This window comes from Oncorhynchus tshawytscha, linkage group LG09, assembly GCF_018296145.1.
Source record: "Oncorhynchus tshawytscha isolate Ot180627B linkage group LG09, Otsh_v2.0, whole genome shotgun sequence".
Lineage (NCBI taxonomy): Eukaryota > Metazoa > Chordata > Actinopteri > Salmoniformes > Salmonidae > Oncorhynchus > Oncorhynchus tshawytscha.
Genome location: NC_056437.1, coordinates 15,222,864 through 15,238,706, shown reverse-complemented (window position 1 = coordinate 15,238,706; position 15,843 = coordinate 15,222,864). Strand labels below are relative to the sequence as shown.

Genomic DNA, 15,843 nt, shown 5'->3' with positions numbered 1-15,843 from the left:
CATGAAAAGGGGAATGTAAGCAATGCACTAATTTAAATAGGCTACATGTCATATTAAACAGCATGTAAACACTCTAAATAGGTTAGGAGCCAGACAGGGAGCCTAAGAAGGAACGAAAATGTATTATTTAAACTATATTATTTCAATTATTATTCAAGGTTTTAGCCTACAAAGAAATACATTGTGAAGCATTTGCTTCACAATAGGCTAGAAAGGACATAAAACGCTCAGCATTTAACATTTTGTTGCATTAAATCATTATAGGCTGTTTCTTACTTATTCTATTATCTATATAATAGGCCTGGCACATTGTGAACTCCATGACAGTAGCTAAAGAGAGAGAGAAAGAGAGAGAGAGAGAGAGCATATGGGTCTGTTAAAGCAAAACATATTGCTTAGCTAGAAGGGTGTCTCCTCTCGACCCCTATAGCTGGAAGGGTGTCTCCTCTCGACCCCTATAGCTGGAAGGGTGTCTCCTCTCGACCCCTATAGCTAGAAGGGTGTCTCCTCTCTACCCCTATAGCTGGAAGGGTGTCTCCTCTCGACCCCTATAGCTGGAAGGGTGTCTCCTCTCGACCCCTATAGCTAGAAGGGTGTCTCCTCTCGACCCCTATAGCTGGCAGGGTGTCTCCTCTCGACCCCTATAGCTGGAAGGGTGTCTCCTCTCCACCCCTATAGCTAGAAGGGTGTCTCCTCTCGACCCCTATAGCTGGAAGGGTGTCTCCTCTCCACCCCTATAGCTAGAAGGGTGTCTCCTCTCGACCCCTATAGCTAGAAGGGTGTCTCCTCTCGACCCCTATAGCTGGAAGGGTGTCTCCTCTCGACCCCTATAGCTGGAAGGGTGTCTCCTCTCGACCCCTATTGCTGGAAGGGTGTCTCCTCTCGACCCCTATAGCTGGAAGGGTGTCTCCTCTCCACCCCTATAGCTGGAAGGGTGTCTCCTCTCGACCCCTATAGCTGGCAGGGTGTCTCCTCTCAACCCCTATAGCTAGAAGGGTGTCTCCCTCAACCCCTCTAGAAGGGTGTCCCCTATAGCTGGCAGGGTGTCTCCTCTCAACCCCTATAGCTGGAAGGGTGTCTCCTCTCAACCCCTATAGCTAGAAGGGTGTCTCCTCTCAACCCCTATAGCTGGAAGGGTGTCTCCTCTCAACCCCTATAGCTGGAAGGGTGTCTCCTCTCAACCCCTATAGCTGGCAGGGTGTCTCCTCTCGACCCCTATAGCTGGAAGGGTGTCTCCTCTCGACCCCTATAGCTGGCAGGGTGTCTCCTCTCCACCCCTATAGCTGGCAGGGTGTCTCCTCTCACCCCTATAGCTGGCAGGGTGTCTCCTCTCTACCCCTATAGCTGGCAGGGTGTCTCCTCTCCACCCCTATAGCTGGCAGGGTGTCTCCTCTCCACCCCTATAGCTGGCAGGGTGTCTCCTCTCTACCCCTATAGCTGGCAGGGTGTCTCCTCTCAACCCTATAGCTGGCAGGGTGTCTCCTCTCGACCCCTATAGCTGGCAGGGTGTCTCCTCTCGACCCCTATAGCTGGCAGGGTGTCTCCTCTCGACCCCTATAGCTGGCAGGGTGTCTCCTCTCGACCCCTATAGCTGGCAGGGTCTCTCCTCTCTGGCACCCCTATAGCTGGCAGGGTGTCTCCTCTCGACCCCTATAGCTGGCAGGGTGTCTCCTCTCCACCCCTATAGCTGGCAGGGTGTCTCCTCTCACCCCTATAGCTGGCAGGGTGTCTTCTCTCATCCCTATAGCTGGCAGGGTGTCTCCTCTCGACCCCTATAGCTGGCAGGGTGTCTCCTCTCCACCCCTATAGCTGGCAGGGTGTCTCCTCTCGACCCCTATAGCTGGCAGGGTGTCTCCTCTCGACCCCTATAGCTGGCAGGGTGTCTCCTCTCAACCCCTATAGCTGGCAGGGTGTCTCCTCTCGACCCCTATAGCTGGCAGGGTGTCTCCTCTCGACCCCTATAGCTGGCAGGGTGTCTCCTCTCGACCCCTATAGCTGGCAGGGTGTCTCCTCTCCACCCCTATAGCTGGCAGGGTGTCTCCTCTCGACCCCTATAGCTGGCAGGCGGTCTCCTCTCCACCCCTATAGCTGGCAGGTGTCTCCTCTCAACCCCTATAGCTGGCAGGGGTCTCCTCTCCACCCCTATAGCTGGCAGGCGGTCTCCTCTCGACCCCTATAGCTGGCAGGGTGTCTCCTCTCGACCCCTATAGCTGGCAGGGGTCTCCTCTCCACCCCTATAGCTGGCAGGCGGTCTCCTCTCCACCCCTATAGCTGGCAGGCGGTCTCCTCTCGACCCCTATAGCTGGCAGGCGGTCTCCTCTCCACCCCTATAGCTGGCAGGCGGTCTCCTCTCCACCCCTATAGCTGGCAGGTGTCTCCTCTCCACCCCTATAGCTGGCAGGGGTCTCCTCTCCACCCCTATAGCTGGCAGGGTTCCTCCTCTCAACCCCTATAGCTGGCAGGGTGTCTCCTCTCGACCCCTATAGCTGGCAGGGTGTCTCCTCTCCACCCCTATAGCTGGCAGGGTTCCTCCTCTCCACCCCTATAGCTGGCAGGCTGTCTCCTCTCCACCCCTATAGCTGGCAGGCGGTCTCCTCTCCACCCCTATAGCTGGCAGTGTGTCTCTGTCTCTACTCCAGGGACTGGAGCATGGTGGACAGCAACAGACTACTTACTCAACCATGTAAACATGTTTCATTGGCAGGGTGTCTCCTGTCTAGCTGTAGCTCTGGGACTGGAACAGTGGCCTACTGCCTGTAACTGCCTTGAAGTCACACAGTTAGTAGTTCCTCCTCCTTTCTAGTTCCTATTCCTGTCTAGTTGCCATTGGAAACCCTCCAGTTGCCCATAGAGATCGTATTATAATCAAATTCCTAATTCTATGCCTGTGCCATTCCATCAGTCAGATGCCAGAGCAGGCCCCTCTCCATTGCCATGGCTACCCTGCTGTAAACACAAGCCGTTGTTGCCGTGGTATGAGTTGGCCACAGATAATACTGGTTTCTAGGTTCGGCATGTTTCTGTGAGACTGTTAAAGATATTACCTAAATACGTTTAGACAACAGCTTTGTGTGTTTTGTATATTTGGGTCCAAGGTTCCGTTGTGCTTTAGGCTAGACGGTGTCTCCCTTTGTAACAGTCGCTTGAGTTTGTTTGTATATAAATTACTATGCTACTCTTTGGTTGTCTTCAATATGCACCCGGGACGGATTTGAATAGCTATTCTCTGATCTCTCAGTTTATCCTTGCCTTATCATTATCCTGAACGCCCAAGAAAACCAAGGTAACCTGCCAAAATGACCATCGCCCCGTAGCACTCCCATCTGTAGCCATAAAATGCTTTGAAAGGCTGGTCATGGCTCACATTAACACCATCATCCCAGACACCCTGGACCCACTCCAATTGTGGGTATAACCTCCGTAGGTATAATTCTGTGGGCCTAATTCAGATAATGCATAAAAAACAAGATGCCCAGCGCTTCAAAGCAAGCATCCTCCTCCAAACTTTCTGTGCACTACACTTGTCTGTCCAATGGATATAAACAACTATAGCTTGCCCACTCCATAGCAAGCTGCTCTAGCCACACGGATTGGAGAAGTAATTTAATGTTGAGCTAAATGTTCAAAATAATAATAATAATAATTCAGAGGTTTAAAAAATAACAGAATGGAAAGTTATATTAACTGGTACTTTTTTCAGAACTTTATTTTGCTGGTCAGAACAGTGAAACAGAATGGGGAAAATGGTTTGGTTCAGAACGAAACGATTGGAATATCATTTTGGTTCCAACCCCTGATAAGGAGTGACCTTGGCTCGCTGAGATTTCAAATGTTCCAAAACAAACACACACACACACACACACACACACACACACACACACACACACACACACACACACACACACACACACACACACACACACACACACACACACACACACACACACACACACACACACACACACACACGGTTACATTGTGCCATGTCCTAAATGCTGAGTCCTGCCTGGTCACCAAGGAGACTAAAGTCAAAGATAAAACTAGACCAGAGGAAAACACAACATAATGGAGTTTTAATGGATATAGGCTACATTATGAAGATGATAACGATTACTCTAATCACCAGGCAAGATAGCAAAGCTAAATACACGATAACAACTGTGACATTACCATTGTATGATCTGGGGAATACGTATGTGTTAAGAAGTTAAATTGATCATTGAGATGCTTTAGTAGTAATTACAGTATTGTAATGTGAATTACACGGCACAGTAGGACAGATAAGGAGACTGTTCAGCTCCAAAAACATCTCAGATGTGAGTATTTGGATCTGAAGCAACAAATATGAGACCTCACAGCCAGACTGTAAGTGAAAGTTTATCTGCAACCTTACAGGCAGAGAGAGAGAGAGAGAGAGAGAGAGAGAGAGAGAGAGAGAGAGAGAGAGAGAGAGATAAAGAGGCCGAGAGAGGGGGGAGAACGAGAGCGAGAGACTGAGCTATCTGACTGGGGTGAAGTCTGAAGTACAGTGGTTTAAAAATTTGATTTTCAAACAACAGTAATAATTAATGTTGAAAGTTCTTTAATAATGTTTCTGACACTAGTATTGCTTGTCGTTTTAATATCACATTCTGAAAATGTGGCAACTCTCAGTGCTCCCATTTGTAATACAGAGTATCTCAATCTCTGCCTAAGGAGAAATAAGCACTTGCAGCAAGTGGCCAGTGTCAATGACTTCAGCAGAGTTGGGTTAGAGCACAGTGTTGATGACATCAGCAGAGTTGGGTTAGAGCACAGTGTTGATGACTTTACAGAGTTGGGTTAGAGCACAGTGTTGATGACTTTACAGAGTTGGGTTAGAGCACAGTGTTGATGACATCAGCAGAGTTGGGTTAGAGCACAGTGTTGATGACTTCAGCAGAGTTGGGTTAGAGCACAGTGTTGATGACTTTACAGAGTTGGGTTAGAGCACAGTGTTGATGACATCAGCAGAGTTGGGTTAGAGCACAGTGTTGATGACTTTACAGAGTTGGGTTAGAGCACAGTGTTGATGACTTCAGCAGAGTTGGGCACAGTGTTAGAGCACAGTGTTGATGACTTCAGCAGAGTTGGGTTAGAGCACAGTGTTGATGACATCAGCAGAGTTGGGTTAGAGCACAGTGTTGATGACATCAGCAGAGTTGGGTTAGAGCACAGTGTTGATGACTTTACAGAGTTGGGATAGAGCACAGTGTTGATGACATCAGCAGAGTTGGGTTAGAGCACAGTGTTGATGACATCAGCAGAGTTGGGTTAGAGCACAGTGTTGATGACTTTACAGAGTTGGGTTAGAGCACAGTGTTGATGACATCAGCAGAGTTGGGTTAGAGCACAGTGTTGATGACATCAGCAGAGTTGGGTTAGAGCACAGTGTTGATGACATCAGCAGAGTTGGGTTAGAGCACAGTGTTGATGACATCAGCAGAGTTGGGTTAGAGCACAGTGTTGATGTACAGAGTTGGGATGCACAGTGTTGATTCACAGAGTTGGGTTAGAGCACAGTGTTGATGACTTTACAGAGTTGGGTTGCACAGTGTTGATGCAGAGTTGGGTTAGAGCACAGTGTTGATGACTTCACAGAGTTGGGTTAGAGCACAGTGTTGATGACATCAGCACAGAGTCACAGGTTAGAGCACAGTGTGTTGATGACTTTCACAGAGTTGGGTTAGAGCACAGTGTTGATGACATCAGCAGAGTTGGGTTAGAGCACAGTGTTGATGACATCAGCAGAGTTGGGTTAGAGCACAGTGTTGATGACATCAGCAGAGTTGGGTTAGAGCACAGTGTTGATGACTTTACAGAGTTTAGAGCACAGTGTTGATGACATCAGCAGTGTTGATGACAGTGTTGATGACTTCAGCAGAGTTGGGTTAGAGCACAGTGTTGATGACATCAGCAGAGTTGGGTTAGAGCACAGTGTTGATTGGGTTGACAGTGTTGATGATATCAGCAGAGTTGGGTTAGAGCACAGTGTTGATGACTTCAGCAGAGTTGATAGACAGTGTTGATGACTTTACAGAGTTGGGTTAGAGCACAGTGTTGATGACATCAGCAGAGTTGGGTTAGAGCACAGTGTTGATGACTTTCCAGAGCTGGGTTAGAGCACAGTGTTGATGACATCAGAGTTGGGTTAGAGCACAGTGTTGATGACTTCAGCAGAGTTTAGACATTGAGTTGGGTTAGAGCACAGTGTTGATGACATCACAGAGTTGGGTTAGAAGCACAGTCAAATTGATGACATACACAGAGTTGGGTTAGAGCACAGTGTTGATGACATCATTCCAAAAAACAGAGTTGGGATAGAGAATATGTACAGTGTTGATGAGTGATTTACAGAGTTGGCAAGATAGAGCACAGTGTTGATGACATTGACAGAGTGGCATAGTTAAAGTGGCTAGTGATACATGTAGATGCGATGATACAGTGTGAGATGAATAATGACTTTACAGAGTTGTGGCTAGTGATAGATGATTAACAGTGTTGATGACATCAGCAGAGTTGGGAGTATGGTACAGAGCACATTAGCAGTGGCAGTGTTGATGACATCAGTTTAACAGTCTGATGGCCTTGAGATAGAAGCTGTTTTTCAGTCTCTCGGTCCCAGCTTTGAGTGACCTCGCCTTCTGGATGACAGCGGGGTGAACAGGCAGTAGGGTGGTTGATGTCCTTGATGATCTTTATGGCCTTCCTGTAGCATCGGGTGGTGTAGGTGTAGTTTGCCCCCGGTGATGCGTTGTGCAGACCTCACTACCCTCTGGAGAGCCTTACGGTTGAGGGCGGTGCAGTTGCCATACCAGGCGGTGAGTTGCCAGGATTATTGTGCATCTGCACAGTTTGATGAGTGCTTTTGGTGACAGAATTTCCTCAGCCTCCTGAGGTTGAAGAGCACATGCTGTTGTGAGTGGACCAATTCAGTTTGTCTGTGGGTATTAGGAACTTAAAACTTGCTAGTGTCTGACCCTCTGACATCAGCAGAGTTGGGTTAGAGCACAGTGTTGATGACTTTACAGAGTTGGGTTAGAGCACAGTGTTGATGACATTAGCAGAGTTGGGTTAGAGCACAGTGTTGATGACATCAGCAGAGTTGGGTTAGAGCACAGTGTTGATGACTTTACAGAGTTGGGTTAGAGCACAGTGTTGATGACATCAGCAGAGTTGGGTTAGAGCACAGTGTTGATGACATCAGCAGAGTTGGGTTAGAGCACAGTGTTGATGACTTCACAGAGACATCAGCAGAGGGTTAGAGCACAGTGTTGATGACTTCACAGAGTTGGGTTAGAGCACAGTGTTGATGACATCAGCAGAGTTGGGTTAGAGCACAGTGTTGATGACTTCACAGAGTTGGGTTAGAGCACAGTGTTGATGACTTCACAGAGTTGGGTTAGAGCACAGTGTTGATGACATCAGCAGAGTTAGGGTTCAGCAGAGAGCACAGTGTTGATGACATCAGCAGAGTTGGGTTAGAGCACAGTGTTGATGACTTCACAGAGTTGGGTTAGAGCACAGTGTTGATGACTTCACAGAGTTGGGTTAGAGCACAGTGTTGATGACTTTCAGCAGACAGAGTTGATGGCAGTTAGAGCACAGTGTTGATGACTTTACAGAGTTGGGTTAGAGCACAGTGTTGATGACATCAGCAGAGTTAGGTTAGAGCACAGTGTTGATGACATCAGTAGAGTTGGGATAGAGCACAGTGTTGATGACATCAGCAGAGTTAGGTTAGAGCACAGTGTTGATGACATCAGTAGAGTTGGGTTAGAGCACAGTGTTGATGACATCAGCAGAGTTGGGTTAGAGCACAGTGTTGATGACTTCAGCAGAGTTGGGTTAGAGCACAGTGTTGATGACTTCACAGAGTTGGGTTAGAGCACAGTGTTGATGACTTCACAGAGTTGGGTTAGAGCACAGTGTTGATGACATCAGCAGAGTTGGGTTAGAGCACAGTGTTGATGACTTCACAGAGTTGGGTTAGAGCACAGTGTTGATGACATCAGCAGAGTTGGGTTAGAGCACAGTGTTGATGACTTCACAGAGTTGGGTTAGAGCACAGTGTTGATGACTTCACAGAGTTGGGTTAGAGCACAGTGTTGATGACTTCACAGAGTTGGGTTAGAGCACAGTGTTGATGACTTCACAGAGTTGGGTTAGAGCATAATTTTACCTGTCAGTTATAACCATAGGGATAGAGCACTCTTTCTTATGCCAGAAATTAGCGTATGTCAGAGAGCTTGTGATGATTAAACTAAAGATGCAAGCGAATGTGTGTGTGTGTGTGTGTTTGTGTGTGTGTGTGTGTGTGTGTGTGTGAGCGAGAGTTTGAACGGTATTTGCTAATCCATGCCTAAAAGGACAAGTGGTGCAGAAAACAACTTGAACAAGCATCAACAACATCCTCCTATTTTGCAAATTCACAAATAACACATGAAATACTTCTCAAAAACCCCAAGGCTATAACTCAATCAGAATGGAATTCCATTGTAAAGCTGAGTTAAATCCCTGTCATGTGTAGGTGTTTAAATAAGGTATGTGAAAGACAACAATTGAATCTGATGTAATCCCGACCTGTCAGAGGAGAGACTACACTGCTCAGGGTGACTAAAGACAGGCAGCCATGCAGAGTTTATCGCACTGTTCTTCTCCAGTCCCCCTGAAATCCCACTAAATCTTCCCTCTCTCTTTCTCCCCTCAGCTCATACCCTCCTGTTTGGCTGACTGAGCAAGGAGGTGCTCACTCACACCTCAGTACTTCTGGTTCTACCCACTACAGCTCCCCTCCCCTGCCCTGTCGCTATCTGTTGCTCACACTTGTTTATCGACTGGTAACATATCAGGGTGAGAGATCAGATTACACCACTGTCTGCTACTTAAAAATTAGAATTTGTATTTACCGCAATCATAATTTAGCACAGCGTTCCGTTTACCTGTTATTATGAGAAAGGAATGGTTTGCGATTGTGACAAGCAAGCCTTGCAAATCAAAAACTCAATTTAGTTTTGTTTGGCTCCTTTCAAAAATAGATATATATGAGGGCTTGTGATAATTAAACTAAAGATACATGCGAATGTGTGTTTGTATGTGTGTGTGTGGGTGCGCACACACAGATCTAGTCATCCAGGGCCCAGAATCTACCATTGTTCATTATCACTTTAAATCTGTGCCGACAGCAGGTGAAGGTAAGTAGACACTGCGGCTGTTGCTAAGTAGTTATTATATCTATTTCATTAGTTATGTGCTAATAATAAGCTAACACCGCCACACACTGTCAACCTCAAAGACTAACCTAGAAGGCTGTACCCTCACCCTGGCTTTTGAACATTCACATTCTTGAACTCTGTCTTCAAAGACTCCATTGAATGTTGTTGTTTTTTTTTCCACGTCAACCACTTAACATAATCTGATTGTGAGGGGGGTTTTTCATCAGGCGTATTGCCTACAATGGGTCATCTCAAATCTGAGGAGACAACAGTGAGAGTATCCTACTGAATCAATAAACAGATCACTTCCATTTATTAGATCCACACTTACATGCCAGTCCCAGAGTTGAGAGCATCCCAAATTAGACTATTATTGCTCCCTGCGCCATTAACAGGAACACGTTAGTAAATAATTCACACCAGAGGCTGAGAGTGTGTGTTTGTTTAGTAACACCAGCATTAGGAGCTAATATGTGGATCAATACTCAGTCCCAATTACATAATGAGCTGCTACCTGGTCTGCCTGACCAATAGGTAGATACAGTATGAGGCAGGACAGGTTCTATAAGAGAACTCATGCTAATATACTGCTATAAAGTTTAATGTTCTCTCCTGGGACTTATGTTCTCTCTCCCTTACATACACACAGTGTTTGATCTTGTCACAGACATATGTGTGTGTTTGTGAGTTTGTGTGCGTGCGTTTACATACACCACAGATGTGGGGTGTTTGTCTGCCACTCCCTCTTTGATCCAGATGGAGTCTGTGTGTATTTATCTCCCCAGTGCTCTACCCTACTGAGAAGACAAGCCCGGGAAGTCTGTGTTTGTCTCAAGAGAGAGAGAGACAGAGACAGAGACAGAGACAGAGACAGAGACAGAGACAGAGACAGAGACAGAGACAGAGACAGAGACAGAGACAGAGAGAGAGACAGAGACAGAGACAGAGACAGAGACAGAGAGAGAGAGAGAGAGAGAGAGAGAGAGAGAGAGACAGAGACAGAGAGAGAGAGAGAGAGAGCGACAGACAGAGATATGGCACCAGCACACATCCTTTTAGTGGTTTTCCAGTACTGTTGTGCCTCTGAGCATTTGTTATTTGTTGTTGTGCGATGTCAGCTAACAGAGGAGCAAGTTTTGGGCATTTTCCGCCCACCTGGTACAGTAGATATACTGTATGTGATGGAAGTGAGCTGTGTCATCTCAACCTTCCCAAGTTCTCCTCTGTCACCTCGCTCCTCCGTACACTCCACTGACTTCCAGTCGAAGCTTGAAGAACATGGTGCTTGACTACGGAGCCCTACCTCTTAAAGAGTATCTTAAATAAGACATCTAAGTCTTATCTCCCCCCCCAAATTAAATGTAAAAATAAATAATAATAACCTTGCACTACTAGCACTGACTTTGCTGATAACTTCTATAGAGTGGATAAAAATATCACTACAACTGAGATATGATGTTGTCTCATCTAGCTATCTAAAGATGAATGCACCAACTGTAACTGTCGCTCTGACTAACAGCATCTGCAAAATAACTAACATGTAAATGTGTTAGTTATCATTTTCCTACCTAAAGACATACCGATTGTGTCTACGGAAAAAACAAACACAAATTTCACACAGTCTGGGGTAGAGTGCATCCACATCATGCAGAAATTCTTCACGGGTTTCAAAGAGTGAAATGGGAATGTCTCTTCACCACACAAAAACAGCCCAGAGTAAAATTGGAGAAAAGAGAGTAAGGCACTAATGATTGAACAGGGAGGTATTCGTTTACTTTCCCTCCGGTGACGTATCAGCAGCAGATCCCACATGATCCTCCAGTAGCCATCAGGTGCATTAGAAAGTAATGAGTTTCCATAGCAACCAGCTCTTGACTTTCACTTTTAGGAATTCACTGATTTTACATATCAATCTAATGTCTGAGGATATTAAGGCGAGAAATGTATTTTGAAAACTGTCAAAAACTATTATTTTATGTCTAAATTATTATTTCTTTATTTCTAAACAGCGTGATTTAAATGGTATTTTGTTTAACTTCCCTAAGTCCCAAATACCAATCTAGATCTCTAAAGACACAACGGAATTGACAGATTACGCACACGCAGGAATTTGTATGTATTCCTAATTACAAAATGTCTGTCCCACATATGCATAATTCTCCTGGTGTACGCAGTCTGCCTCTCCTGTACATTGCTCTTCGGTGACCTTTTTTACAAGGAGCACAAGTTGAAAAATGTAGGAGCACAATTACAAATATTTGAAGTAACAAGCCATTTTCTTTATAGTAATGGTGAAACAGTCATGAATCTGCGCTCAGTGTATTCTCCATGGCACTCAGGGGCTGCAGTACAGTGAAGTAATCATTGCAACCATTATCTTCTGGGCGATTTTTTTCTAGGCGCACTGGTGCTCCTAAATTATAATTCCAGCTTGCACAGCAAAACAGTTAGACGCATATGCGAGTAAAATGGTCACACTGCAGAGCCCTGCTCTCCTGACACCGGCATGAAATGATGCCTATTCTTTGTGACAGCCTTAGGAGGTGACCCGTCGTACAAAAAAACACCATGCTCATTGTATTTAGTGGAAGTTGGAGAACAAAGACATGGCGACAAGGAAGGAAGCAGCTGCGGCTAGCTGCTCCCAAAAAGCAGCATTGTTTTCGTTAATTATTATCCAGAAAGCTAAGAGGCCAGTGCCTCTCTATCCAAGGCCACAGAAAACAGATGGGTCTTGAGGGTCAGCGGCCGCTGTCTTTGCGATTGTTCTGCACTGGTTTGATGTGGTAGCAACACGTGAGCAGATCTGTACCTCACTAAATCGAACACAGCCCGCAGGCCATAATCAATGGAGCCTTTGTGTAAAGAGGCTCAGTGCTGCTCACTGCAATACAGCTACGGCACAGACTCTGGGTTTATCTCAGCTCACCTCAGACTCTTACTGTATGTGTTCCCAGCAGCCAAGCATAAAAGCTTTGACAAACATATGAAATAATGAATAATATCAATCTATCATTGCACAGCACCAGCAGTAAATCAAGGACCTAACTTCTGTTCAAATTTTGAACCCTTTCAAGTCTAAAATAAAATAAAAAGCATAAAATAAAAAGCATAGATGAAGGTCTCGAGGTGGGTGTCAGGACACCAGCATGAAAGCTGGAGTGGTGTTGCGCAACCCCTTGGGGACACGCGTGTGGAGGTCAACCCCTTGGGGACACCCGTGTGGAGGTCAACCCCTTGGGGACATGTGTGTGGAGGTCAACCCCTTGTGGACACACGGGTGGTCAACACCTTTTGGGACACACATGTGGAGGTCAACCCCTTGGGGACACGCGTGTGTTCAACACCTTTTGGGACATGCGTGTGGAGGTCAACTAACCAGCATGTTGGTTGTTTGATTGGTTAGTTAGTTAGTTAGTTATTTAGTTAGTTAGTTAGTTGGGCTCGTTGTCTGAGAGGAAGAGAAAAATAAGAAATCTGACTGACAGACCGAGTGCCTCACTATGTGATCGACGCTCCGGGAAAAAGAATGTGTTACCCGAATGCACACTTTGTTCAGCCCCGCATTCCATCTCTTTCTTTTGGCCCAAAGCCTTTTAACTCAAACCATTTCATTGTCTCTGTCTGGTCTCTCTTTCATTTGGTTTTCAGTAGCAGTAGTGTCACTAGGTGCAGGGGCCAGGGAAATATGTCACGCCACACTGCTGAACGTTAAGCTAATCTTCGACAGCAACAGAGAGCAGTATCAATAGGATTAGATCCACTTTCACTTCAAGAGTCTGTCACTTGTTTATAACACATATTTGTGTGTAATAAAAAAAAGTTTGTGAGAACCAACTACAAACCCCCCCCCAACAAACTCAAACGTTCTTATAAATTGTCATGCTGGGATCTGGTGAATCCTAGAGCCCAATACATTATTCTCTGAATGTAGCTAGTAACATCCATGGGACCAACCCAGAGGTAAACTCCACTGCGGTGAGCTAATCCAACCACTGACTAAACCAGGATTAGAATCCTACTCTGCTGAATCAGTACAGTGAGAATGCATTCATTCGAAACCTCCCCACAACAGCCTTACACCAGAGCCATACACAGAGAATATGCAGCCTATACATATTGCTCTGCCTTACATATAAGTGCATAATATACAGCTGATACTGTGTATTAGACCTGATACTGCACCATGGCTGCCAATGAGCCCACCCACTCATGCTCAGCCTCTCACATTAACAATTAAAAGAGGATGAGTAACCTGATCTCTCCAATGGACTAGTGGAACACACACAGGGAGAGTAAAGACAAGATAAGAGAGTGTCAGAGGGCAAGGCGAGGCAAAGCAACCAGATGCTGTTTAGCCCTAGCAGTCATCATGCATTACTACATCCCTGTCTGCCTCAGGCCTTCTGACATGCAGCCAGACCTGAGTTTCTTCAGAGATTATAGCCAACCCATAAACTAAACCCATATTCGTAGCTTCTAATGCTCCCAGTCTGGCCATGTGAGTTGGGATTCTCTAGTCAAGAGAAAAATGGAACATAACAACCAATAGCAACATAACAGTCTTTGATTAGCAGTCATAGAGGGGTTCTGTTTGACATGTAGAACCCTGGTAGATTGGCAGACAGTTTTCTCTCCTAAAAGACTTTAGTGAAACTGAAGTTAAGTTCCACCAGTATTGCACCAGTGTCTCTATCATCATGAAGTCTGGGTTTACACTGAGCTCCAAGGTGAAGAAACCAGAGAACCACACTGATATTGATACATTTAAAAAATGTAAGGCATGCTCTGAGTTTTTCTTTCTCGTTGCAGTATTTGACTGTGTGTGGTAGCAGACTTGTGGAATTAAGATACCATCTGTTAATATAACATTATGAGGATTAAAAGGAGCATTAATGTACTGAGAAACTGTGGCCTGTACAGTAGGCTGCTATAAGTCAAATACTGTACAGACACATGACCAAGTTGAACAAGAAAACTGGTTGGTTCTCATCCAGTTTCAGGCATCCAATGATGTCATTCTTATGCTTTTGTTAGGATGAAAATCACCTATAGTATAATTTCAGATGTAATTCACAACCAGAAATAAGTCATGGAGACTATCAAAGCCACTTCAATAGCCAAGTCATGTTTCTTTACAGCCCTTGGGTCCTGTATTTTGTTTCACAGAATCAGAGAGTTCACAGCAAATTACAGTAAGACTAAAGGCTACTTTAATGGCTCCTGTAGGACACTTTCTTTCGTAATAATGTTGCCTCAAAAGACAACATTCATAGCCTATATGGTCGGCAACCTGCCGCGTTGGGCTTTCAAACGCCATCTCAAACGTTGAGTAGAAGTGAATCAAAAATACACTCCAACAACCGCATGCATCAGTCAAAGTAGCAGCACAGATTCTTGACAAGCCTCATCGCGCGCACGGTGATGACAGACCCCTCATTAAAGCAAGGCTACCTGTCAACCGCCTCACCTGACAGACAGGTGAGGACGTGTAAAGGGATCGTCTCTTACCTTTATTCCTTGTTGTTGAGTAGTTAACGTCAATTTGGTTTCATCCAACAGTAGAACTTCACAATAAAACTCCTCCTGTGCAGTGCAGAAGCAACTCATGTCTTTTCTTTTGAGGGTATACAAGGAGAGCACTGATTTAGCTGACTTCTGACAGTTCAATGATAAAGGAGTGTTTGTTCATAAAAAATGATGGACTAATGTTGGGAGTAAATAAAAGTCAAATTCATCAGGGGGTTTTCTTCAATAGACCACTCCTTCGCCAATCCTTTTGTGATTATCACTGATCTGCAAAAGAAAATACACAACCATTTAAATTATTATTGAATTATCAATTGACATTAATGCACTGTAACGAAACTGCACCTGCTAAAACAAGGATTAAAGAAGCTTTTATAAAATAGTCACAATACTGTAAACAAATGCTTATAATAATATTGTAGTTGTAAGGGTCTCAATAGGCTACACACCTTTATGCTCTCTCCCAAATATTCCCAAAACTTTTGTTTTGAATTGTAGGTCGGTCTTTCAACAAATCAGCCTTCTTTCAAATGTAATCCAAACCGCAGCGCTCCTTCCTTGTCTTGCAAATCCAATAAACACATGGGTTCTGCGCTCTTCAGTGTCACCCAAGTCCAATGTTCAGGGATGTCCAAGAAAAATATGAATTCCTTTAAAAGTGATCTGCTTTTGATCTCCAAGTTTTCGTTTTAATTTGGTTTATATCCAGCAATACTAAACGTGAAGGTAGAGGCGTAACCTGCACTTGTCGGCTTAGAAAAATGAGCCAAAAACTCGCCACTCTTCAGCATTTCAGGCAGTCGGTTGCTAAGGAGCGGTGACCATCTCTCAAGACAAAGCTCCCCGACATAAATGACTCCGCCCCTCTGGACTTTCCACCCATTGAAGCCATACAGCCAAAATGCATTCATAGATGATACAATTATGCCACCTGTCGGGGATTTGCAGTGGTCGCGCTCTCGCTCTCTCTCTCTCTTTCTGTGTATGTGTGGACATTGGTATGCCTGTACATAATTTCAAAATACTTATTTTAAAACCAACTGTAGGCTACAGTAGATAGGCTACAGGATATTTTCAGTTG

At 45.1% G+C, this 15,843-nt stretch overlaps 1 protein-coding gene across 2 annotated transcripts in view; it reads right to left on the bottom strand.

Moving 5' to 3' along the window:
- epb41l4a (erythrocyte membrane protein band 4.1 like 4A) overlaps positions 1-15,593 on the bottom strand; it is a 101,692-nt gene extending 86,099 nt beyond the window's left edge. For both annotated transcript variants that reach the window (XM_024430951.2, XM_024430952.2), the window contains exons 1-2: positions 15,212-15,593; positions 14,745-15,029 (exon numbers count right to left, since the gene is read on the bottom strand). In XM_024430951.2, the coding sequence (XP_024286719.1) occupies positions 14,745-14,843 (99 nt within the window). In that variant the 5' untranslated portion in view covers positions 14,844-15,029; positions 15,212-15,593. The remainder of the gene's footprint in view (positions 1-14,744; positions 15,030-15,211) is intronic.
- Positions 15,594-15,843: the final 250 nt, after the last annotated feature.